This window comes from Centropristis striata, chromosome 3, assembly GCF_030273125.1.
Source record: "Centropristis striata isolate RG_2023a ecotype Rhode Island chromosome 3, C.striata_1.0, whole genome shotgun sequence".
Taxonomy (NCBI): domain Eukaryota; kingdom Metazoa; phylum Chordata; class Actinopteri; order Perciformes; family Serranidae; genus Centropristis; species Centropristis striata.
In genome coordinates, this window is record NC_081519.1 from 2,964,693 (window position 1) to 2,990,784 (window position 26,092).

At 35.9% G+C, this 26,092-nt stretch overlaps 2 protein-coding genes across 2 annotated transcripts in view; both read right to left on the reverse strand.

Annotated features, from left to right (window-relative positions):
* Positions 1–229: 229 nt before the first annotated feature.
* LOC131969129 (uncharacterized) lies at positions 230–13,548 on the reverse strand. Its single transcript, XM_059330289.1, has 3 exons — positions 13,486–13,548; positions 1,250–1,411; positions 230–1,066 (listed from the first exon to the last, which is right to left on the reverse strand). Exons 1-3 carry the CDS (start codon positions 13,546–13,548, stop codon positions 260–262), a joined length of 1,032 nt encoding a protein of 343 aa, XP_059186272.1. The 3' UTR covers positions 230–259.
* A 7,676-nt stretch (positions 13,549–21,224) lies between these two features.
* The window catches only part of grip2b (glutamate receptor interacting protein 2b), a 494,738-nt gene continuing 489,870 nt past the window's right edge, over positions 21,225–26,092 (reverse strand). The window contains 2 exon segments of the mRNA XM_059329756.1: positions 21,225–22,141; positions 23,304–23,450. Coding sequence (XP_059185739.1) covers positions 21,977–22,141; positions 23,304–23,450 — 312 coding nt within the window. The 3' untranslated portion in view covers positions 21,225–21,976.

Sequence of the window (26,092 nt, forward strand, 5' to 3'; positions counted from 1 at the left end):
TTATAAAAAAGTCATACATTACATTACATTACATTACATGTCATTTAGCAGACGCTTTTGTCCAAAGCGACTTACAATAAGTGCATTCAACCTGATGGTACTAGACATAGACCATAGGAATCGAGTAAGTATATAACTTTAAGAGCTAACTGTCATTGCTACAGGAGTGCTATATGTTAAAGAAGAAAAGAAGAGAAAAGAATAAGAATTTTTTTTTTTTTTTTTTTTTAAATATATATATCTGTTAGGTGACCATGACTTAACCGAGGTATTGTTGGAAGAGATAGGTCTTCAGCCTGCGGCGGAAGATGTACAGGCTGTCTGAGGTCCTGATGTCGGTGGGGAGCTCGTTCCACCATTTGGGAGCCAAGACAGAGAAAAGTCTGGAAGTGGTTTTGAGGCGAGTTGACCCACACAAGGTGGGAGTCGCCAGCTGTTTGGCTGATGCAGAGCGGAGAGGACGGGCAGGAGTGTAGAGTTTGACAAGGTCCTGGATGTAAGTAGGACCTGAACCGTTAGCAGCAGAGTACGCCAGAGCTAGAGTCTTGAAGCGTATCCGTGCAGCCACAGGTAGCCAGTGGAGGGAGCGGAGGAGGGGTGTTGTGTGTGAAAATTTGGGAAGATTGAAGACCAATCGAGCAGCTGCATTCTGGATGAGTTGTAGAGGTCGGATGGCTTTGGCAGGCAGACCTGCCATGAGGGAGTTGCAGTAGTCCAGGCGTGAGATGACCAGTGCCTGGACCAGGACCTGAGCTGCCTTCTGGGTGAGAAACGGGCGGATTCTCCTGATGTTATGCAGCAAGAATCTGCAAGATCTGGTAGTGCCGGTGATGTTTGTTGAGAGGGACAGTTGGTGGTCAAGAGTCACGCCAAGGTTTTTGGCGGTTTCTGTGGAGGCAACCACTGTGTCCTGGACAGTGATGTGGAAGTCAGTGGTGGGAGAGCCCTTCCCTGGGAGGTAAAGTAGCTCAGTCTTTCCCAGGTTGAGTTTGAGGTGGTGCGAGGACATCCACTGGGAGATGTCGGCCAGACATGCAAAGATACGTGCTGCTGCACGTGTTTCAGACTGGGGAAATGAGAGGATTAGCTGGGTGTCGTCGGCATAGCTATGATAGGAAAAGCCATGCGAGTGGATGAGGGAGCCAAGGGAGTTGGTGTAAATCGAGAAGAGGAGCGGACCAAGGACCGAGCCTTGAGGGACCCCGGTGGTGAGTAGACAGGGTTCTGAAACAGAACCCCTCCAAGTTACACGGAAGGTGCGGTCCTTGAGATAGGATTTGAGCAGAGAGAGGGCAGAGCCAGATACTCCAAGGTGGTGAAGGGTGGAGATGAGGATCTGGTGATCCATAGTGTCAAAAGCTGCAGAAAGGTCCAGTAGAACCACAACAGATGAGAGAGAGGCCGCCTTCGCCTTGTGAAGCTGCTATAAGCTACTATACTATGTTAATTTTTGTCAAAAAAAAGTTACATTTTAAAAGTGTCTTAAATTGCTTGAAATGGCCCAATTATACTCTGTTGATATGTGAAGTAGTAGAGTTTGTTCAAAAATAATGAAAAAACACCATATTAAGGGATGTCCAAAAATGACCCGCTCAAGAAAAAGTCATACTATAGTAGGTCGATTTTTATCAAAAATGGTCAAATTTTAAAATGCCTTAAAATGCTAGAAATGGGTCAATTATATTCTGTTGATGCATATAAGAGGTTAATATTGCCAGAAATGACAGAAAAACGTCATGTTATGGGATGTCCAAAAATGACCCCTCAAAAAAAGTCATACTATAGCATGTCGATTTTTGTCAGAAATGGTCAGATTTTAAAATGCCTAAAAATTGCTTGAAATGGCCCAATTATAAAGCCAGATAACATTTTTGTCAGACCACAGGACATGTCTCCAAAAATATGATCTTTGTCCCTGTGTGCATTTGCAAACTGTAATCTGTCTTTTTTCTGTTTCTTTTGGAGTAATGTCTTCTTCCTGGCAGAGTGGCCTTTCAGTCCATGTCGGTACAGAACTCTTTTCACTCTGGATAATAACACACTCTTACCAGCTTCAGCCAGCATCTTCACAAGGTCTTTCTTACCAGCTTCAGCCAGCATCTTCACAAGGTCTTTTGCTTTTGTTCTTGGGTTGATATGCACATTTTGGACCAAAGCACGTTCGTCTCTGGGACACAGAGCCCGTCTCCTTCCTGAGCGCTATGATGGCTGGACATTCCCATGGTGTTCATACTTGGGTATAATTATTAGAACAGATGAATGTGGAACCTTCAGGCATCTGGAAATATCACCCAAGGATGAACCAGACTTGTGCAAGTCCACAATTCTCTTCCTGATATCTTGGCTGATTTCTTTTGACTTTCCCATGATGTTACACAAAGAAGCAGTGTGTTTCAGGTGTGCCTTAAAATACATCCACAGGTGTGTCTCTAATTAACTCTAATGTTGTCAATAAACCAATCAGAAGCTTCCAAAGACATGACAGCATCATCTGGGCTTTCCCAAATAGTTTCAAGGCATATAGTCAGGCGGCTTAGCGAAAACAAGGGGACATGCTGGACAAAAGCACCAAATTTTTTCCACATGCTCTCTGTCACCATAGGTTTCAATTTTTGGTAGGAGCCACTTCATCAAGATTCCGAAACGGATATGGCACCCATATAAAGTCTATGAGAACCGGTATATCTTCCAAGCCACTTCTTCTTCATCTTGGTGTCAAAAAATACATTTTCTGGGTCAAGGAATCATTTAAAGCTCTTGAGAATATCCCTAGATGATTATTTGATCAAATAGATATGTTAATTTTGGCCATGTATTTATGAAATTTCCAACTCAGTTCCTAAGCAGTCGAAAATATATGAATATAGGTCATATACAGTGCATGTATTCTGAAAACGTGCATACATTTAATTGATGAAGCTTAACTTTAATTATCTATTACATTTGCAACTACAAAGATCTGTGCAATTCCAGTGTGCCTTCAATAATAATGTTAGTGTATGTAAACTTCTGACTTTGAAGAAAGTAATAAAAAATTGTCTAAAAAAATCCTTCTCTCATTATACTGGAATTTAGCAAATAGAAATAATTTTGGTAATCCTAACGGACCTAAAACAGGAAAAGTGATTGTCTGATTTCATGTCAGACAGTCAGAAAAAAAGCATATGTGTCTTTTTATATAGTGTATGTAAACTTCTGGTTTCAACTGTAAATATATACATAGCAGTGCAAATGGAGGATACATCATGTTCATCAACATTATGTGCGCTGTATATGAACAAGGTGAAAGTGCCGTTTATTGTTCAGTGACGGTTTCTGTATTTCACTTCTACATAGAAACCCACAGCTGAGACAACATTTACACACACACATACACACACAAAGATCATTCCATTCAAGTTCAATTTCCCAACTCGTGGGACTTATGTACCTAAATCCCCTCGACAGCATAATAAACTCTAATCCTACAAAGCCTGTAATTCAAGATTTAAGGTAGCCAGGCCAACAGGAGGCTGCATTCCAGCACCGTCTCTGCTGCTGCCAGCGTCTCTAAATATGAGAAAGTAGTCCAAAGGTTTGGCTTTGATCCAGTTACAGTAACAGACATACTGTATGCAAATAAGACATATGTCTTTTGACAACCGGTTATACTGCCGTTGTTATTTATCATAATGCAAAGCATAACCTGGTAGCTGTTTCAGAGAGAGACTAAAGTGTTAGTATAGAGCAGGACTGTTCTACAAAGTCTAACTTACAGTGGCAAATCAGAAAACACTACAACAAATCGAAAAATACAACAACAAATCAAAAAACACAAGAAAAAAATCAAAAAATACAACGACAAATCAAACTACACAGCAACAAAACAGAAAACACAAAAACAAAACAGAAAACACAACTGCAAATCCAAAAACACAACAGCAAATCAAACTAGAAAATTTCCTCTTGGGAAATTGTGAAAGGGCCACGGGGGCTACTGCCGGTGTGTGTACACTATAATGAGATTATTCCGAGATTTCAAACAATTAACACTAGTAATGTTATGATACTATATTATATACAAGGAGCACACCAACAACAAGCATTCCTTTTCAAGTATTTATTTATACAGCAACCTATGACCTTTAACCTCAAAATGTGTGTGTGTGTGTGTGTGTGTGTGTGTGTGTGTGTGAAACATGTGTATCTGGAGGAGTGTGCACGCTTACGCCCGCATTTGTGTGTGTAACGAAAATCGCATAAAGTTACCTGTGTGTGTGTGCTAACGCGCATGTGTGTGTGTGTATCCGTAACTGTAATCACATCAAAGACAGAATTAACTGACACCAACTGACAAGGTTCCGACACAGAGGTGGACAGACTGGAATTTCTGGCCTCGAACAGAAAGCATTTTTGGCAAAACCATAATACCTATCATTGATCCGACTTCACTTTGAGCATCCTGAGTTCTTCCTGAATGTCTACATATGTTGTTTTTTTAAGAAAAATGAAAAAATAGCTTTGTTAGAGCGATCTAAAAAAACTGTTACATCTCCCTTTTCTTCAGAAATCTTCCTGCGTTTTTAATATGGGACCCAATGAGGCTGTTGGTGCATGTTGGTGGTGCATCTGTGCATCCTACGCCGAAACTACTACTAGCCCCGCTACTACCGCCGCTACTACCGCCGCTACTAGCCCCGCTATTAGCCCCGCTACTACCGCCGCTACTAGCCCCGCTACTAGCGGCGCTACTAGCCCCGCTACTAGCCCCGCTACTACCGCCGCTACTAGCCCCGCTACTAGCCCCGCTACTACCGCCGCTACTAGCCCCGCTACTAGCCCCGCTACTAGCCCCGCTACTACCGCCGCTACTAGCCCCGCTACTAGCCCCGCTACTAGCCCCGCTACTACCGCCGCTACTAGCCCCGCTACTAGCGCCGCTACTAGCCCCGATACTAGCCCCGATACTAGCCCCAATACTAGCGCCGCTAATAGCCCCGCTACCGTAACGCCAGTGATCTTGCTACCAGCCGGGGGACAGCGGAGCCCCCAGAGGCCCGCAGCAGCTTGTTTATTGCACATAAAATCAGTGGATGTGTGTGGCTGAATGACATGAGGGGGAATAAAGCGTGAAAAAATAAATAATCTTGCAGAAAGCGAGAACACTCTCTCACAGACACACACACAACAAACTACCTACCTACCGAGCTACCTACAGACGCTTTGATAGACATTCTAAGCGTCCAATAAACGGCTCTGGAGGATCGTAAACCACACCTCCTCTACGAAGAAATGAACGGCAGGTGTCCAGACTAATCTCATTTGTGATTAGTTTGGTGTTAGCCAGGCTAACTGCACTCTGTAATTTAATCTAATTTAATTATTTTTCCTCTACAATTATATCAGAGTGTTTTTGTCCATTTTTGTTTGTGTATGTGTATATGTAACTGTTTACATGTACATATATGTATAAAAAAATAAGAAAAGGATAGTTGTATTCCTGTAATTGGAAATGTCTTATTATTTCTTAGATCTAAACATGCTGATGACAGATGTTTGTGACGGCTGGATGTGGTTTTGGACTTTCCCTGGTCTTCTACCAGCAAAAAGCCTTTAATAAAGAGCCAACGAACACAATGTAACACAAATGACAGCAGGTAACTTTTCCAAAAAGTAAACAACTTGAGTCAGATATCGTGACGCAGAAACCTGTGCAGCCGTGGGAACTGTTTGGCTCCTTAATCAATGTGTTTTTCCAAAGTTCAGGCTTTTTGTTGGCTTCATGGTGGCACTACAACCCACAACAAATAAGCTAAATCAATCCGGCCTGCATGTTCTTACCTAACCAAACAAGAATAAGCTGAAACAGACACCACTTACCTAGGCTAAGCTAACAACTACAAACAGGAAGCAAACAGTACAAACAACCTCCAGTTCCTCCCACATTAAGCTGAAATAATGGCAGTAAACGGCTTCTGTTTATGGAATATTTTGACCCAAACATCCATTTCACAACAGGGAAATAAAGGATCAGACATGCTGGTGATTAATAGAAGCTGGGTACTGAACTCAGATCATTTTCCCAGACTGTTTTCCCTCAATAGCTGCAGTTATACAGTGCCTTTTATTTAATTTAAATAAGTGGTACATAAAATACAAATTTAAATGTCCCGTTTATTCTGCCCTACAAAGTCTAAATGCAGTAACTACACACAGGGTAAAACTGAGAAAAACTGCTTTAATGTTTTTTAATGTTTTTTTAATCCTTAGAAGTCTAAGCATTCACATGACTTAACCCTTTGGAGTTTGAGGCTATTTTGTCAGTTTTTGACTCTTTTTCATTCTGTCTGTATAAACCACTTAAACACCTTTACCATGATGTGTTGGTATCATTGTTTTCAGTATAACCTCACCTATATGATCTGATTATTATTTTCATTTTGACTTACTGGATCAACATTTTGAACACAAAAAAACCCCACACAAAATTACAAAAAACATGATAAAAATAAAAAAAACCCCACAAAAAACACACTCAAAACACACCAAAAACATGATAAAAAAACACACAAAAAACACATAAAACGCGAAAAACAAACCAAAAACACACAAAACTACAAAAAACACACACAAACACACACAAAACACGAAAAACAAACCAAAAACACACACAAAATAAAAAAAAACATATACAAATACACTCAAAACACATCAAAAACATAATAAAAATACAAATGAATCCTTTTCATGTCTTTTCGTGTCTTTGTAAGTCATTTTGTGTCTTTTTTGGTCATTTGTGTCTTTTTGTGTATTTTTTGGTTATTCTGTCTTCTCATTTTGTGTGTTTTTTGGTGATTTGGGTTTTTTTTTTTGTCATTTTGTGTCTTATTTTGGTCTGCTTTGTTTTTTTGGGTTTTTTTGGATGTGATGAAGAAGCCATGCTTTGGTGCTTTTGGAGACTCCAGAGGGTCAATTTTATATTTAAATTAGTATATATATATATATATATATATATATATATATATATATCCAAGGCAGACCGTGGTAAGTGCAATTACGGCTTGGTTTTGAGTTGGATTTTGTGGTTTTTATATCTTTATTTCTCTGAAATAAAGCAAAATTGAAAACTTTGTCACAAGATAAAACAGACATCAAGAAGTTCATTTTTAGTTATAACTCAATTTTGACCATAAATGTCATTACTGCAGTTCGACTTAGGGCAGAATACCTCAAGTCCAAATCCAGCCACATTTCTGTTCTTTATTTTGTCCTGAATTATATTTTTGCTCAGGAAAGAGGTTCACGAATGCCACCACGTTATGATTTTTGTTCCCGTGTGAACCAACAGACGGCCCGTCGTTCAGCAGGAACACAGAAGGATGTCGGTGGTTTGAACCTGCTGTTGAATAATGTTAATTTCTCTGTTGTGTTGCTGCATGGAGAGCTTTAAATAACTTGCACTCCAGAGAAAGAAACGCAACGCTGACATTTCATTCTCTGCCTGCCAGCTCCAAGAATAGACTTTGCTGCTGAGAATTTCTCTTTCCATTTCATCTTTATGACAGTTTGTTGGCCTTCACACAGAGCTACGAGCAAAAACAAATCTCAGTGTTTTTAAGATTAGTGCTTCGTGGTTCTTTCGCCTTTGTTCCACAGTCAGAAATAGAACAGGAAGTGGAAGAGCAAAGCGAGTAAGAGATGATGTGAAAATCAAATGTGACCAGTTCTGATCCCAGGATGTTGTGGTCACTTGGCAAAGACCACGGGGACACTTTTAATGCACGTTTTCCATGTGCTTTTGCAGAGTTTTCCCCAGTTTACCCCCATTAGGTATATCCAGTTCCTTCCACAGTACACTGTAAAAAATGTTTGTAGAAATAACAGTAAAACACTGTCAATTTGCATCAGAAATAGGTCGTAAAATTAAACATTGTACATCACCGTAGCAGATACTTTTAATTACTGTCAATCAAAAAATAGTAAAAAAACTTTAAATTCTACCGCCATAAACTGTAGAAAACACACAGTTTTGCTGTAAAAATATAAATTTTTCATGTAAAGTTAATGGAGAAATTCCACGATGACACAATTATCCTAAAAGTAATGGGATTATTTAGTATAAATTATAGTTTTTGCTGATATTTACATTTACATACGCTCACTGTATTTTTTACGGTGATGTTCTGGCAACCAAAGCTGCCGGTATTTTACCGTAAATTAAACAGATTTTTTTTTACAGTGTAACTACTGCTTTTTGTGGAGGGTTTCATACAGAAACATGCCACATTTTTCACACAAGGCTTTGCCTTTTTATTTCAACCTGCAACGAGTGGGCTTAACCAGAGAATTAGGCAGAGATTTTATTGTTCAAATCACATAAAAAAGTCATAGTATAGTATGTCGTATAGTATAATAGTATAATATAGTATGTCTTTTTCAGAAATAACAAAAAACACCGTCATTTGAAAGAAAAAAAGGTTGAAATTTAGCGTGAAAAAGTCATAAAAATGTTGGTGAAACTCTGAAAATGGTCTCATATTATAGTCTGTTGACACATGTTGTAGGGTTTTTACACCCAAAAATAACAAAAGAAACAGCATATTTTGAAATGTCAAAAATTTGAAAAAAAAAAAAAAGTCATAGGTACTGCAAACTACATGATGCATATTAGAGTATAATATGTCCAGAAATGACAGAAAAACATCATATTATGGGATGTCCAAAAATGACCCCCTCAAAAAAAAGTCATACTATACTATGTTGATTTTTGTCAAAAAAGTTAAATTTTAAAAATGTCTAAAATTGCTTGAAATGGCCCAATTGTACTCTGTTGATATGTGAAGTAGTAGAGTTTGTTCAAAAATAATGAAAAAACACCATATTACTGGATGTCCAAAAATGACCCGCTCAAGAAAAAGTCATACTATAGCATGTCGATTTTTGTCAAAAATGGTCAAATTAAAAAATGCCTTAAAATGCTAGAAATGGGTCAATTATACTCTGTTGATGCATATAAGAGGTTAATATAGCCAGAAATGACAGAAAAACATCATCTTATGGGACGTCCAAAAATGACCCCTAAAGAAAAAGTCATAGTATAACATGTTGATTTTTGTCAAAAATGGTCAGATTTTAAAATGCCTAAAAATGCTTCAAATTGGTCAATTGTAGTCTGTTGATACATGACATAGTACAGTTATTCCAAGAATAGAATAAAATAACATAGCATATATTGGCAGTCTGTGGCCTAGGGGTTAATAACAGGGCTTGAAACCACAGGGTCGCTGGTTCAAACCCCAGGACTGACAAGTCAGGAACTAGTTGTTCAAAAAAAGTGAAGAAACATTATGGGATGTCAAAAAATGACCTCCTCAAGAAAAAGTCATACTATAGCATGTCAATTTTTGTCAAAAAAGGTTAAATTTTAAAAATGGCTAAAATTGCTAGAAATGGGTCAATTAAACTCTGCTAATGCTTATTAAAGCATAATATGGCCAGAAATGACAGAAAAACATCATATTATGGGATGTCCAAAAATGACCCCCTCAAAAAAAAAGTCATACTATAGTATGTCGATTTTTGTCAAAAATGATCAAATTTTAAAATGCCTAAAAATGCTAGTTTTATATATTGGTAATTTTGTGTCTTTTTTTAGTAATTTTGTGTCTTATTGGTCATTTTGTGTCTGTTTTTGTCAGTTTGTGACTTTTTTCGTCATTTTGTGTCTTTTTTTGTCAGTTTGTGACTTTTTTAGTCATTTTGTGTCTTTTTTTGTAATTTTGTGTCTTTTTTTGGTCATTTTGTGTCTTTTTTGTAATTTTGTGTCTTTTTTAAGTAATTTAGTTTATTTCCTGTCATTTTGTGTCTTTTTTTTAATAGTAATTTTGTGTCTTTTTCTGGTCATTTTGATACTGCCCCCAGCGGCCCGCAGGTAATTTGACTTTGAGACCCCTGACCCACAGTATGTCATTAGAAATTGCATTAAAGGTCATAGTATGTCGTCTGGTCTTTTCTACCTTTTTTTTTCAGCCTTGTGTTGAAGAGAGTGGCATCTAATGGGCTCAGGAGAAAAAAAAAAGATTTATCACTTTTTTCCACCAATGCTGGAGGAAGTGATGACGAGCAGTGATACAGTCCAGAGACTTCCTGTTGCAGCGCTGGCTCCTTTGCATGCAACGTAGTGTGCACACTGTGTACATATAGTTTACCACTGAGTCTTTAACTACTTTCCCACGTGTTACTGCTGCATATGTGTGTGTGTGTGTGTGTGTGTCTTGGACCTGTTATGTAACAGTAGACTCTTGGGGATAATTTAGTCAGCAGAAGCAGATTGTACAGAACAGTATATACACATAAAATGAATGATGTTATTTATTAGAGTGGAAGAAGAAGAAAAAAAGAAAGATCACGTGTACACACACTTTACACATGGACAGGAAAATACTTACTGTAGCAACAAAGAGGCTCAAATACTTGAACTCAAACTCACTTTTCTACATAAACAGACACACATTCACACACAAACATGCACACTTTGAATAGAAAACACATGGTCAATTACATTTAAATGTGTTTATGCTGCCCTACACCCACAGAGGACAACTTTCCCTCATTCAGGAACTGGTGAATTCTGCAACATTAGCACATTTCTGTTTGCAGGTGAATACTATTAAATCATCTGCAGCACGGGTGGATTCCTGCGGCACCATGGGCGAGAAAAAAACAGGTTCCTTTTAAAAAAAAAAGTTTATGTACACATTCTGAAAAAGCTTGTGCATTAAGAAACTATCACTTAGCCCAGGGGTCTCAAACTCAAATTACCTGGGGGCCGCTGGAGGCAGGATCAAAATGACCAAAAAATAGACACAAAATGACAAAAAAAAAAAAACTAAATTACCTAAAAAAGACACAAAATGACAAAAAAAGACACAATTACAAAAAAGACACAAAAATTATGAAAAAGACAAACAATTATTAAAGAAGACACAAAATGATTTAAAAAAAGACACAAAATGACCCAAAAAAGACACAAAATGACCAAAAAAGACACAAAATTACAAAAAAGACACACAATTATTAAAAAGACACACAATTATTAAAAAGACACAAAATGACCAAAAAAGACACAAAATGACAGAAAAAAAACTACATTACTTAAAAAGACACAAAATGATAAAAAGACACAAAATTACTAAAAAAGAAACAAAATGATCAAAAAAGACACAGAATGACCCAAAAACACAAAAAATGACCAAAAAAAGACACAGAATGACTTAAAAAAAACCCCACAAAATTATTTTAAAAAGACACAAACTGATTTTAAAAGACACAAAATTATTAAAAAAAGACACAAAATCACCAAAAACAGTAATCAAAGGGACATTCCACACACAACACGGTAAAGTGCCATTCATATAAAACTCACATTAAACTTTCATATCAAGGTGGGGGCCACAAAATATCGTCACGAGGGCAACAGTTGGCCCGCGGGCCGCGAGTTTGAGACCCCTGACTTCGCCTAATCAGTCACACACCAGTAGTACATTCATAAAGACACATAAAAAGACAGCAGACAGTCCGCATCATAAAATTAGACATTTTATTGTTCTTACTTCTTTTCTCATGTTCTTCTCGAAAAGAGAAGTATAGCAGTACACTCTTTGTTTCATAGAAAATGAAAAAAAAAAAAAAAAAAACCGACAACAACAACAAAGTTATACATTTTATTTTCCCTTTGATCATTTTTGTTTTGTATTTTCTCCCATGTTTTGGAAGAGTAATATTGTCATAGAAAAATACTATATTACATAGAATAGAACTTTACACAATTTGAAAAAAATACACAATATCAACGCATACATTATTAACGGCCCAATCCGGAGTCACAATAAGCCTTTGATGCCACTGGTCAACACATCTTTTTAAAAATTATTTAATGACAAAATAAAGTAATAAAACAAGTGCAAATTTTACAGAATGCATGAATTAAATTACTTCTCTGCAAGTTCTCGGGGGATTCATTGGAAATTTCCTGGGCAGAAAGTTAACAGGAAGTTGACTCAGTGCTACAGTTTTTATATAGCGAAATGTATCTGGGTTGTGATTTAAGCTAACTATAGTTAGTTAACGGTAATCTCAGTCCAACAGCCAGAGGAAACTTTTTGGATAGATAATTCAATTTAAAATTTCATTAATCTTTAAAAATGATGATTGAGAAATAATGAAAATATGCTGCCCCCGCGACCCGGCCCCGGATAAGCGGAGGAAAATGGATGGATGGATGAATCATCGACATAGGCAACAAACTCATTTTTAGCTCACTATAATTAATCGTTATCTATATTTTCTCAGTTACTTTAAAAAGGATTTCTATTGTAGGAAACATGCTCAGAGTAATCAAATTATCAGACACAATCAAATACATAATTCATGTCTGTTACATACAGTTGTGCTCAGGCACGTTAAATCAGCTTTTGCATTTTTTCACTAGCATCTGAGATCCTCGAAAATGGTCACTGCAAATAAAAAAAAATAAAAAAACAGAAAGTTGTGACTATAAGCTATAATGCACAGCCAGGTATAATTTACACATTTTTACAATTGAAGAGTACAAATCGATTTTGGGCCTAGACCAATGAAAAATAAAATTTTAAATGTAAAGAAGGGAGTCACTTCAGACTTCAGACGACATGACTACATATTTGTAATACTAATTAGAAATGAGTTCAATATCAGGAAATATTGTTAGAGGACTTTAATATTTTATCATTTTTTAGATTTTCAACTGCTGGACTGCACTGCAAAAAAGCCAACTTGTATTCTTTGAAAATGTATTCCTGAAACAGTGATTTAAGTTGGTAAGACTTGGAAATATAAATTATTGACATTTAGGGCAATAATGTAAGTTAGCACAACAAAGGAAGCCAGTTGTCTGCTCAAAAACAAGTTGGTGAGTTGTTGTTACTTATATCTTTAAGTTGGGGTTCACAACAAGGGACAATAGTTCTGATAACTCTGATTTCTTTGTTGTGAAATGCGGGAAAGCGGTGAAATTCGGTCATTAGCGAAAGCTAGCGGCTAACTGATGCTAGCGGCTAACTGATGCTAGCGGCTAACTGACGCTAGCGGTTAACTGACGCTAGCGGCTAACTGACGCTAGCGGCTAACTGAGGCTAGCGGCTAACTGAGGCTAGCGGCGCTGCTTGTTACAGCTACAAGAGGAACCATTAGCGTATCAATGCTAACTCAAAATTTTGGTTGCAACATTAGCTGAAATTTCATAGCAGCATTACAATCGTGTTGAGTTGACAAAAATCTGAATTCAGAGTTAAGCAAACTCAAAAACAAAACTTAAAATATTTAGTTTAATTGTCCAACTTGAAATTTTATCGAAGTTTGTTGCCTTGAAATTTTGAGTTCACCCAACTTCTTTTTTTGCAGTGTGTGAATGTGTAATTTGTTACATTATATGCTGAAGTTTTATATTTTCTTATTCACGTAACTCACCCGCAGGACTTTTATGATGATTCCGGATTGGGCTTTCAACTGACCTTTGACCCAGAAATGCATAGGGAGTATGGATGACCACACATACGTACATACATACATACATAAAAAAAAACAACAGAACAATTTCGAAGGCTTTTCTCAGCATTTTGTCATTTTTTGTTGCTTTACAAAACTTTTTTTTGTTTGTTTGTTTTGGCCACTCGACGTTGCGTAAAAAAACACTCAGACAAGTTTGTTTCATTGTACATGAAAATACTTACAGTGCATGGTATTCAACAGTGTGCTTTTTTGTAGTAAGTGCTTAGAGAGAAGTCCCTTTTTTTTGTTATTTATTTATGAAAAAGTTGTCTTTCTCCGGCTCGCTCACGAAAACTGAGTTCATACTGTTTTCAGTCTCATTGGGGTTTCACAACCCTGAAAATGATCACCACTGTACAATGAAATGTACACCACCTCGTGCTTTCTCTTTCTGACACACACACACACACACACACATTCCTGTACTTTCTATCTTTGTGAGGACACTCATTATCTTAACACATTCCCTCTCCCTTTACCTTAGCCTTAACCATCACAACTAAATATCTAACCTCAACCATAAAACTAAGTCGTAACCCATCAAAAAAGTGGGGAAATCCAAAATGTCCTCACTTTTCAAACATGTCCCCATTGTGTAGGTAAAACTACAAGCATTGGTCCCCACGTAGATAGATGTACAAGTACATACACACACATATGTTCAAAATCTCACACATGCTTAAAAGGCTTAAAGAAAAAAAAAGCAGACATCTTTAGATACTTACATGTAAACACATGTGTATATATAGTACATACAGAAACCTGGACACAGAGAGAGGGACACACACACACACACACACACACACACACACACACACACACACACGGGTGTTCTCAAGGGGGCAGCTGGATTCTAAATGTATTATGTAACAACGTGAGGAAAGAGTGGGAGACATAGAAACAGTGAAAGAGGGAGAGAGAACAGTGGTTGTGATTGTTCCTGTCGAAACATTTTCCAATCCTTCAGAGGACAAAGGCAATTCTCTGTCTGTCACACACACACACACACACACACACACACACACAGACACACACACACACACACACACACACACACACACACATTCTTGTACTTCTATCTTTGTGAGGACCCTCATTGTAACAGTGAATTCCCTAACAAGGTTATAATAGTTTTGGATTTTTCATCAGTTTTAGTTTTAATTGGGTTGTGAATTTTTGTTTTCAAATCCAGTTAGTTTTAATGAGTTTTTAGAGTGAGTTTGCTAGTTTTAGTTTCGTATTTATTTTTTGAAAATGCTTTAGTTTTAGTTAAGTTTTTATTAGTTGTAGTTTTTTTGTAATGGGGTATTTGTTGGGTGGGAGATTAAAAGAGGTCACAGTAAATTTTGCCTTTATTTCCTTTGTCTTATCCATCTTCATTATGGATGAAAAAAAATGACAAAGACGAAAACGAAGGACATTTTCACTATAATTTTAGTTTTGTAACCACACAATACAGTTTCAGTTAATTATCATTATCATGTAACCTTTAACCCTTAAAACAAAGTCTGAAATCTCAAAAAAAGCCTTTAAAGAAGTGAGGACTGGCCGAAATGTCCTCACTTTGCAAAAATGTCCTCACTCTGTTGGTTTAAAACGCGTTCCGGTCCTCACTATGTAGGAAGTACAAGAACACACACACACACACACACACACACGCACACACACACACACACACACACACACACACACACACACATATAGTATTCCTGTGTGTCTCTGTCTTGTCTCTCTCTTACACACATTTTTGTACATTCACACAGTGTTGGTTCTCTCTATTGTGCTTACATACATGCACACACACAGGAATACATGTAAGAAAATCTTATCTACCGACCCGTGTACACACACACACACACACACACACACATACACACACACACACACACACACACACACACACACACACACACACACACTCTGCCAAGTGCAGTAGGAGGGGAGGGACAGCCAGTCTCATTTCTGCTAATCCACAGATAATAAGGGCAAAGAAAGTTCTGGCAGGAATTTGAGAAAATGATGAAGGAGGAAGTGGAAGGAATCTCAACTGGTGCCAAAAAGCAAAAAAATAGGTAGAAGGGTAAAAGAAAAGTCATTATAAATGTTCTTTTTTTTTTTTAGTTTGCCATTTGGGTATTGTAGTAAGAGTGTTGCAGAGTGAGTGCAGCTGTTGCAGGCAGAATTTTTACATTTCAGATGGGCATGAAATTATCATATTTGAATATCACTGCAAAAGAGATAGAGTTATTCGGTTAAAAAGTAGCATAATAATCTCAATTTTGGATGATTTCTGCAACTTGTGTTTTCTTTTGCATGGAAAAAGCATGGTATATTGTAGTGGCCACTATGCCTAGCCACTGGCCGCCAAGTTGAAATATTTAATTTCAACCCAATATCCAGTCTTTTTTCAAATACATTAAGCTACATATGTACCAAATTTGGTTCTTTTATAACAAAATGAACAATAGGTTAGCTATGCCACCCCACTATTAGTACTTCTCTTCAGCATCCTAATGAATTCTATGTCTGTTTGCAGATGATGCTGTTCTCTTTGTTCATGTTCTTGGTCTTTCACACAAAGCCAAACAGCAGTAACATTTCAGTGTTCATGGTTCTATCTATACTGTTATCATTTGAAGGTGGTTTGTAGAGTTATTTGATTAAAAAGTAGCATAATAATCTCAATTTTGGATGATTTCTGCAACTATTACACGTTTTGTTTTCTTTTGCATGGAAAAAGCATGTTATATTGTTATAGCCACTATGCCTAGCCACTGGCCGCCAAGTTGAAATATTTAATTGTGGGTATCATATAAAGCTATAGTATTATATTATCAGGCAAAATCCTATATTTAAATGTTAGCTCAGATTAATGACATCATGAAATGGCAATACTTCTGGAACAAGCTGATCATCCCACTTTGAAACTCTCATAACTATCAAAATTGGCTGCAGCTGTACGAAATAGGGGACAAAAGCCACAGTTCTGTGCAAAATGCATATAAAGCTTACCCAAAGCTACGGTGGGAATTAAGCAGTTTCAATTGGCCAAATGGAGAACAGCATGTATATGCACCCTTTCAGATACACCCACAAAAATAGAAATGTACTGACACACACTTATACATGCACAACATAAAACACATTATCACACACGTGCACAAACTGCATTGTTGCATGTCCTTATGTTACCTGCACATGCTGGCCCTGTTCTGTAAGAATATATGCTTGTGTGTGTTTGTTTGTGTGTGTGTGTGACTTGTTTCTTGCTGAACTACTTGTAGTGGGGCGGCATAGCTTAATATACATCATACCAATTGTTTTTTTTGTGATAAAAGCAGCATATTTGGCAGATGTGTTGATAAATATAGAAGAAGAAATATAGCAGAAAATCGGAACGCCAAGGAGCTCCATTTATTACAGTAACATGCAGAGGCAATCTCCCCATTTTGTTGCAATTTCTTTAATTTGTTATTGTTTTACATTGTCAAAAAACATATTTTCACTTGAACTTTTATGTAATTAATATTTATGGGGGTGTAAACATGTGAACAGCAGTTTGGAGGCCCAGGTTCTATTCGCCATTTTGGAAAATTGCCAGCCATGGTCATCAGATTGCGAATATGTGATGGCCCAATATCCAGTCTTTTTCCAAATATATTAAGCTACATATGTACCAAATATGGTTCTTTTATCACAAAATGAACAATAGGTTAGCTATGCCGCCCCACGATTGGTACTTCTCTTCAGCATCCTGATGAATTCTATGTCTGTTTGCAGATGATGCTGTTCTCTTTGTTAATGTTCTTGGTCTTTCACACAAAGCCAAACAGCAGTAACATTGCAGTGTTCATGGTTCTATCTATACTGTTATCATTTGAAGGTGGTTTGTGGAGGATTTTTTTTGTTAAAGCTTGCTATAAATGAGACTCTGGTGGAAATTATGAGCATATATTCCTAAACACGCTGCTGTTTATACTTGGAGAATTAACTTTTCAAAACTCTATTGCTTGTGAACCCTGTTGCTTCCTGTAGCTAAGATGTTGTTACTTGTTTTTGACTTTATTTGTTGTCATACTGGTGTGCTAAATCATTGACAAAGGTGGAGCCATCTACTAACCCATGACTCTAGTCAATACCGCTTAACCAACATGGTCTGACAGGAATCCGTGAAACAGCCACGGATTCTCTTAATTGGCTTAAATAGCTATTCCAACATACAAAGTGATTATGTACATTCACTGAGTGAATATTTAGAAAATAAAACATATATTTCTTGCTAGAAATGTGATCAAAATCCATTTTTATGCAGAAACTAAGTCAAAATATTGATTTTTTTTCCACTCAAAATGAGAGAACTGTCCGCCATGTTTTTTGTTCTGACCGCCGGGACCTTGAAAGTCACGTGACTTGGAACAAACCAATAGGAACAAATATCCATGGAATAGCCACGGGATATGACTGTCTTTAACTTGCATTGTAGCGAAATCCGTGTCAGTTTCACGGAAATTTGAGTGATTCCGTGGCTATTCCACGGATTTTGAGTTAAGCGGATCCGTGGCTATTTCACGGGTTCCTGTGAGACCAGGTTCCACTTAACATGCTTATGGTGTAGCCTTAAATTGTAAGAGCATAGGGCTGTAAATGTAAATGCTAAATCAGAGCCTAAGTGCCACCTGCTTCTACTGTAAGTAATGTATATTTGAGTCAGTACTGTTTTTAAGAAATATACCCAGGCAAATAGACCCTATATAACACTTTTGTCAGTTAACTGTAAAGATAAACAAAGTTGGATAAATGTTCCCACCAGCCTCTCATGTCTTGTCTTCCATTTGTTTTCATCGGAAACTCACAAGCTTAAGCTCTGTTTGTTGTTGAAGAAAATTGGTTTATTCCTGTTTTATGTCATAACACAATAATCCCCAAAACTTGCCTCAGAGGCTCACAGTGTAAAACACAGTTTTGATGCTGCGGTAAACTTCTTCACCATGCTTGTTTATGATGATTATACTTCTATCCCATAATTAATGTGTAAAAACTTTTACTTCTTCCAAAGATGATTTTCTTTTTCTTCTCCATTCTTAGTTGTTTTTCAAAGGATTATGGAATGGAATAATAATAATCTGAACAGGGGGAGACAAGAACTTGCCAAATGTTTTTAATTTTCTTCTCTATAAAAAAACCCAACATAAATGAGATTTTGTTTTTTACTCAGTTTGTATTTTCTTTTGTTCATTTCGTTAAACGGACACTTTAAACTTCAAAATACTCTCTCTTTTTTTTGGTTGACTTCTAATCATCTGATCATAAGTGCTACACACAGCAACCTTTATGGCATAAATATGTTGTTTTTTTGATTATTGTGTATTTAGTATTGAGTTCTGCTTTTTTAAACGCATACATAGTAGCTACTGCTTTTTGGCTTTGTAGGCCAGTAATGAGCTGAGGTGAAATGAACCCAGTGCTCTCAGACCACAGCAGTAACAAATTGGGCATTGTAGAGTGGAAACTCTTCCAGCAGTTTGCAAAAACAAAAAAAAATCCCCAAAACAAACAGGAAGGGGTGAAAATCTCTAAAAATATTCTTCTGTTGACAACACAGTTTTCTCCGGGGCATCTCTGCAAGCACAGCTGCCCAACTGTGTTGCACAAAAGTTCTTAAGAAATCATTTTAACATGAAATGTTTAGTCAGGGGAGGAAAACAATCCCACACTGCAAGAACGGGGCGTCTAAAAACAAGATAAAAACAGTAAATCTGAGGGGAATTATCTTGCTGCATGGACAGATAATTTCATTTCACAAGATTTCTTAAATTAAGATTATTAAATCTAGAAATAAGCATGTTGAACGCTTCAAATAAGAAATTAAATCTTAAAACAAGATAAATTATCTAACACTTCTAAATGTAAAGTTTATTTTTTTTATCTTGGTAAGAAACAAATAATTGTCAGGTCACTCTGCTCGGGCCAGTTCATCGCTGCTGGCAGCTTTAATTTAACTCTTTTGTACATATTTTGACCAAAAAAAAAAGACACAAAAAAAAGACCAAAAAAAAAAGACACAAAATGACCAAAGAAAGACACTAACAGACATAAAATGACCAAAGAACACATAAAAAGACAAAAAAAAACCCACCAAAAAAAAGACACTTTTTTTTTAATCTTGGTAAGAAACAAATAATTGTCAGGTCACTCTGCTCAGGTCAGTTCATCGCTGCTTGCAGCTTTTATTTACCTCTTTTGTACATTTTTTGACCAAAAAAAGACATAAAAATACACAAAAAAGACCCCCAAAAAAATTTAAAACAATAAAAAACACAAAAAAGACAAAAAAAAAACACACAAAAAAGACACAAAAAGACATAAAATGACAAAAAAAGACACAAAAATAAAATAAAAAAAACACAAAAAAAAGACAATTTTTTTTTATCTTGGTAAGAAACTAATAATCATCAGGTCACTCTGCTCGGGCCAGTTCATCACTGCTGGCAGCTTTAATTTATCTTGTTTTAAGAGTTAATTTCTTATTTTAAGCGTTCAACATGCTTATTTCTAGATTTAATAATCTTAATTTCAGAAATCTTGTCAAGGTAAATTATCTGTCCATGCAGCAAGATCATTTCCCTCAGATTTACTGTTTTTATCTGGTTTTTAGACTAAACACCTTTTTGCAGTGCAGTGGCTCTTTTGCCCATTAAAGCGTAATAAGACAGATCCCTCTGGCATCAAGCAGCTCAATTACCTCACTCAAATTGCAGGTTTTCATTAATTTGTTTTAGGTGAAAGTAACATCTGAATGAGTTAATTGCTGGTTAAGGGGCCAAATAAGTGGTTGTTTGTATTGGAGCAGCACTGTGAGGACTCCAGGCAGCTTTCAGGAGGGTTTCTGCTGCTTTTCTCTGCTTCTACTGAGACTTAAACTGTGTGACAGAAGTTCAACATGCTTGAGCACAGCAAAATCTGTAGTGTTGTTTATTCAGTGTTGATAATTTTGAGTTGGTGAGCGTTGATTTTGGAGTTGTTTTAACACTTTTATTGATCAAAAACACCTGACACCTGAGTTAGATTCACTTCAGCTGGAGTTGATTTTCAGATTTTGTGACTTGTTTGTTCGGCTAAAGACAGAATGCACTTTTAATGTATCGTAAAACAAAACAATGAATGTTACACTGTAACAAATTGCTGTAGATTTAGAACAGTATCCTACTGTATTTTGTACTAATTGTAAAATACTGTTAAATATTCATCCCTCACATGTAAATTAACAGTTAAATCGGTCAATTAACAATCGATAACTGTAATTTAACAGCATTAAATGGTATTATACTGTTTGATAAATTACAATAAATGGCCTGTAAAATAACCACAACACCCTCCGTTATCCTACGGTCATATACTGTAATCCAAAATATGATAATATACTCTTAAAATAAATTATAGTACATGGACTGTAAAATAACAGTTAAATACTGGCGTCCCTGCTAAATTTATGAGAAAAAAATCTCAAGTTAACGGTATAAAAAGTTACAAATTTGTGAGAAAAAATCTCAAATTTGTGACCAAAAAAACTCAAATAAATGGTAAAAAAGTTGACGAGATTAAAGTGGCAAATCTACGAGAAAAAAAAAAACGCAGATTTATGAGATTTAAAGTTTGAATAAAGTGAAATAAGTAGATTCTATCTCAAACATTTTTATATTAAAGTTACTTAAACAACTGCCTCAAAATCAAGGACGCATTTATATTTAATACATTTTATCAAATGTATTAAGTAAAATGAAATGACTACAGAATAATTTATTACAGTGCAGTATTTTACTGTTATTTTACAGTGAAATTCATTACAGTGTAATTATCACATGAGTGAACGGAAATAACATGATTTTCGGGTTAAAAAGTAACACAAAATATGTTAAAAATGAAAGGGAATAACACAATTTTGAGTTAAAAGTGCACCTATGTGGTGTCATAAAACAACACCAAGGGTGTCAAATATTTAACACTATTAAAGATTTAAAATATGAACACTTTTCAAAGTGTAATTTTAACTCAGAATCCGTGAGATAAACTATATAAACTCGGAAAAAGTGTTAAATTTAACACTCTGTGAGTTGAATTAACACTCCAGATTTTGCTGTGTGTGTTTGTGTGTGTGTGTGTGTGTTCCTGAAGGAGTCTTTGTGTTGAAGTATAATTATTGCAAGTAAAGAGTGTATGTATATGCATGTGTGTGTGTGTGTGTGTGTGTGTGTGTGTGTGTGTGTGTGTGTGGGCCAGTTCCAGTAACTTTCCACTTTTCCACCAGTTATCGTATTGTTTCCTGCCTGAGTGTGACAGTGTGTGTGTGTGTGTGTGTGTGTGTGTGTCTAGAGATTTATTATCCTTCTCTCTTGTTGTGTGTGTGTGTGTGTTACAGGTCTAGCGGGTGGTCTAGAGAGTTGTTATTGTCCTCGGGGTCGTCGTTGTCGTTGGCCAGCGGGTTGCGGCTGATGACCAGCTCCAGTCTGTCTCCAGCCTCGGTGATCAGAGGAACCGCCAGGCAGCAGTCAAAGTCCCTCGTCCTCACGTGGTTCACCTGGACCAAGAGGAGACAAAAGGCTGCTCAGGTAAACGGAGCTGCTGCTGGTTAAATCTTTGGAGTCTGGGGCTATGTTGTCTGTATAAACCATTTAAAGAGCTTTACCGGGACGTGTTGGTATCATTGTTTTCAGCACAACCTCACCTATATGACCTGATTATTATTTTCATTTTGACTTACTGGATCAACATTTTGAACACAAAAAAATGAAACAAAAATAATTACAAAAAACACACAAAAAAATACAAAAACACAAAAATTACAAAAAACACAAAAAAACACACAAATAAATTACAAAAAAACCAGTAAACATAAAAAAAATTAAAATTAAAAACAAAAAAAAAAAATACAAAAACACAAATAAAAACACAAAAAATTACCAAAAACACAAATAAAAACACAAAAAAATTACCAAAATCACAGAAAAATACAAAAAACACACAACATATTTTCAAAAACACAAATAAAAACACAACAAAATTACAAAAAACACACACAAAAAAAAATAATTCAAAAACACACAAAATAATAACAAGAAACACACATAAAAACACAAGAATACAAAAAACACAAAAATATAAAACAATTACAAAAAACACACAACTGTTTTTTTTTTTTTACAAAAACACACATAAAAACACACAAATAAATTACAAAAAACACACAACAAAACAGCAAACACAAAAGATTGCATTAAAAATGCTGAATGCACACTGCAAAATTAGAAAAATCTGTGCAAAAAAAAAAAACTCCCCTTGAAGGTGTTTTTTTTAGCTTTGCTGAATAAAAGGTTAATGCATTAAATGATGCACAACATATGAACACCTTCTAATGCACAACATGGGTCAAAAATCACCTTGTGCATTGGAAGCGCAGTGCTAAAAAAAAGGGTTTTTATTCAAAAAGTAAGAAATGAAAACAAAAAATTAGGATGCATGATGATCAAAAACAAGTTATTTGAGGAAAACCTGCAATACTGAAAGATGGAATTAATTTATTACAAAGATATAGAATATAAAAACTTAGTCGGGTCACTTAGACCTTGTTGTGCATCAACATGCATACTTCCCTGCTGCCTTGTTATGAGCAGCAGGAACAGGTTGGACGATGTATAAAAAGACTTCTCCACTGTTTGATATGGATGATCAATCATCAATACCTGCAGGATCCTGTCGTAGGGTTTGAGCCCGGCTCTGTCCGCTGGCCCGTCAGGTCGGATCATGTTGACGTAAACTCCTTTCTCCAAGTAGCCGTCGGACACGCTGAAGCCAAAGTCGTCGATCTCCGGGTCCTTTACCACCGTCACCTGCAGAAGAAGAAGAAGAAGAAGAAGAAGAAGAAGAAGAAGAAGAAGAAGAAGAAGAAGTTAGCACAGCTCGTCTCACAACAAGCCACAATATCAGCATAAGGTGCCTTTGAGACCTGCCCATTTCCCCCCCAAAAAGTTCAGATTTTCCATTTAATTTCATATTTATTGTATTAACCCTTAATAGGGCACTCATTGAAATACTTGCAAACTCCAAATTTCAACCCTAGAGAATATTGGAGGATATTAACTACAGCCAGAATGTGTAAAAATGACGACTAAAAAGACTCAAATTGACAAAAAAAGACACAAACTGACAAAAAAAGACACAAACTGACCAAAAATAGATGTAAAAATGACCACTAAAAAGACAGAATGATGAAATTAACTCTTAAAACAAGATAAATTAAAGCTGCCAGCAGTGATGAACTGGCCCGAGCAGAGTGACCTGATGATTATTTGTTTCTTACCAAGATAAAAAAAAGTGTCTTTTTTGTGGGGTTTTTTGTTTCTTTTTTTTGGTAATTTTGTGTCTTTTTTTGTGTTTTTGTGTCTTTTTTCAATTTTTTGGGGTAATTTTGTGTCTTTTATTTGTGTTTTTGTGTCTTTTTTTGTCTTTTTGTCTTTTTTTTGGTGTTTTTGTGTCTTTTTTCCACTTTTTTGGTCATTTTGTGTCTTTTTTTCGACTTTTTTTGGTCATTTTGTGTCTTTTTTTGTGTCTTTTTTTCGTTTTTTTTTTTGTCATTTTGTGTCTTTTTTTGGTGTTTTTATGTCTTTTGGTCAAAAAATGTGCAAAAGAGATAAATTAAAGCTGCCAGCAGTGATGAACTGGCCCGAGCAGAGTGACCTGATGATTATTTGTTTCTTACCAAGATAAAAAAAACTTTAGATTTAGAAGTGTTAGATAATTCATCTTATTTTAAGAGTTATTTTCTTATTTTAAGCGTTCAACATGCTTATTTCTAGATTTAATTATCTTAATTGAAGAAATCTTGTCAAGGTAAATTATCTGTCCATGCAGCAAGATCATTTCCCTCAGATTTACTGTTTTTATCTGGGGGTTTTTTCACCCCTTTTTTGCAGTATAAATGGTAAAATCACTTTTTCATCAGGCTGAACTGACCGATTTAACATGCTGACGTGGCAAAAAACAATACAAGCCACAGATGCTTAATGTTGGCTTGGTATTTTGTGACATCCAATCAAATGTTTTTTCTACGATTTCATCTTTTTTTTATTTTTTTTAAAGAACATGGACAGAATAATCATATAATTTTCATGAAATTTGACTGCAAACCTAATTCACATTCTCTTTCATGTCTCTTGACAGATAATATCAGGGATTGATATAAGCGGATTTAAAAGAAAAGGCTTTGTGCTGCAGCGTGGTTCTAATGTACAGTATTCAACCACGCTACATACTTCACTGAAGCATGATTAAACCAGGCGGCAACCTCCTGGTCTGAGCATGGAGGCCAACCAGGAAGTGCCTTAAGCCTGCAATTCACCGAAAATTCCAGCAGGGGGCGCTAAGTTTGGCTGCAAAAAAAATCTGCCCATTCATTTCAGTGCAAAATTTGAAAACTTCTCACTTGATTTAATACCTCAGAAAAAGTTTTTCAGGACAACACTATGGTCTCAATCACTAGTAAAAAATCATCTTCAAGACAATCTGATGTTAATAGTGTAAATAATGGCCCCATTTAGAAGAAAATAGAAGATAAAGAATCATATGATTTGGGGCGGGGCTACCTTTGATTGACAGGTCAATAGACAAAATGACTATAAGAAGACACGAAATGACTAAAAAAGACACAAAATGACTAAAAAAAGACACAAAATGACTAAAAAAGACACAAAATGACTATAAGAAGACATGAAATGACTAAAAAAAGACACAAAATGACTAAAAAAGACACAAAATGACTATAAGAAGACACAAAATGACTAAAAAAAGACAAAATGACTAAAAAAGACACAAAATGACTATAAGAAGACACAAAATGACCAAAAAAAGACACAAAATGACTAAAAAAGACACAAAATGACTAAAAAAAGACAAAATGACTAAAAAAGACACAAAATGACTATAAGAAGACACAAAATGACTAAAAAAAAACACAAAATGACTAAAAAAGACACAAAATGACTAAAAAAGACACAAAATTACTAAAAAAAGACACAAAATTACTAAAAAAATACACAAAATTACAAAAAAAAAGACACAAAATGACTAAAAAAGACACAAAATTACTAAAAAAAGACACAAAATTACTATAAAAAGACACAAAATGACTAAAAAAAGACACAAAATGACTAAAAAAAGTGTATGAATTGCCTGTAAACAAGAATGGTAAGTGCTCACCCAAATTATATTACAGTAAGATATGTTGTTTTGCTACGGACCAACAAAAAACTCAAAAAGACGCTGTAACATGATGTATGAATACTGCATGTTGTTTTAATGAGACACCGTTTAGGGGCTGAACCTTTCTGGCTGCAGGCCAACGAGGCTGTCACTGAGACAGATTTAGTAGCTTTAATGCATTTTAAAAAAAGACACAAAAATAGACTAAATGACTAAAAAAAGACACAAAATGACCAAAAGACACAAAATGACTAAAAAAGACACAAAAATAGAC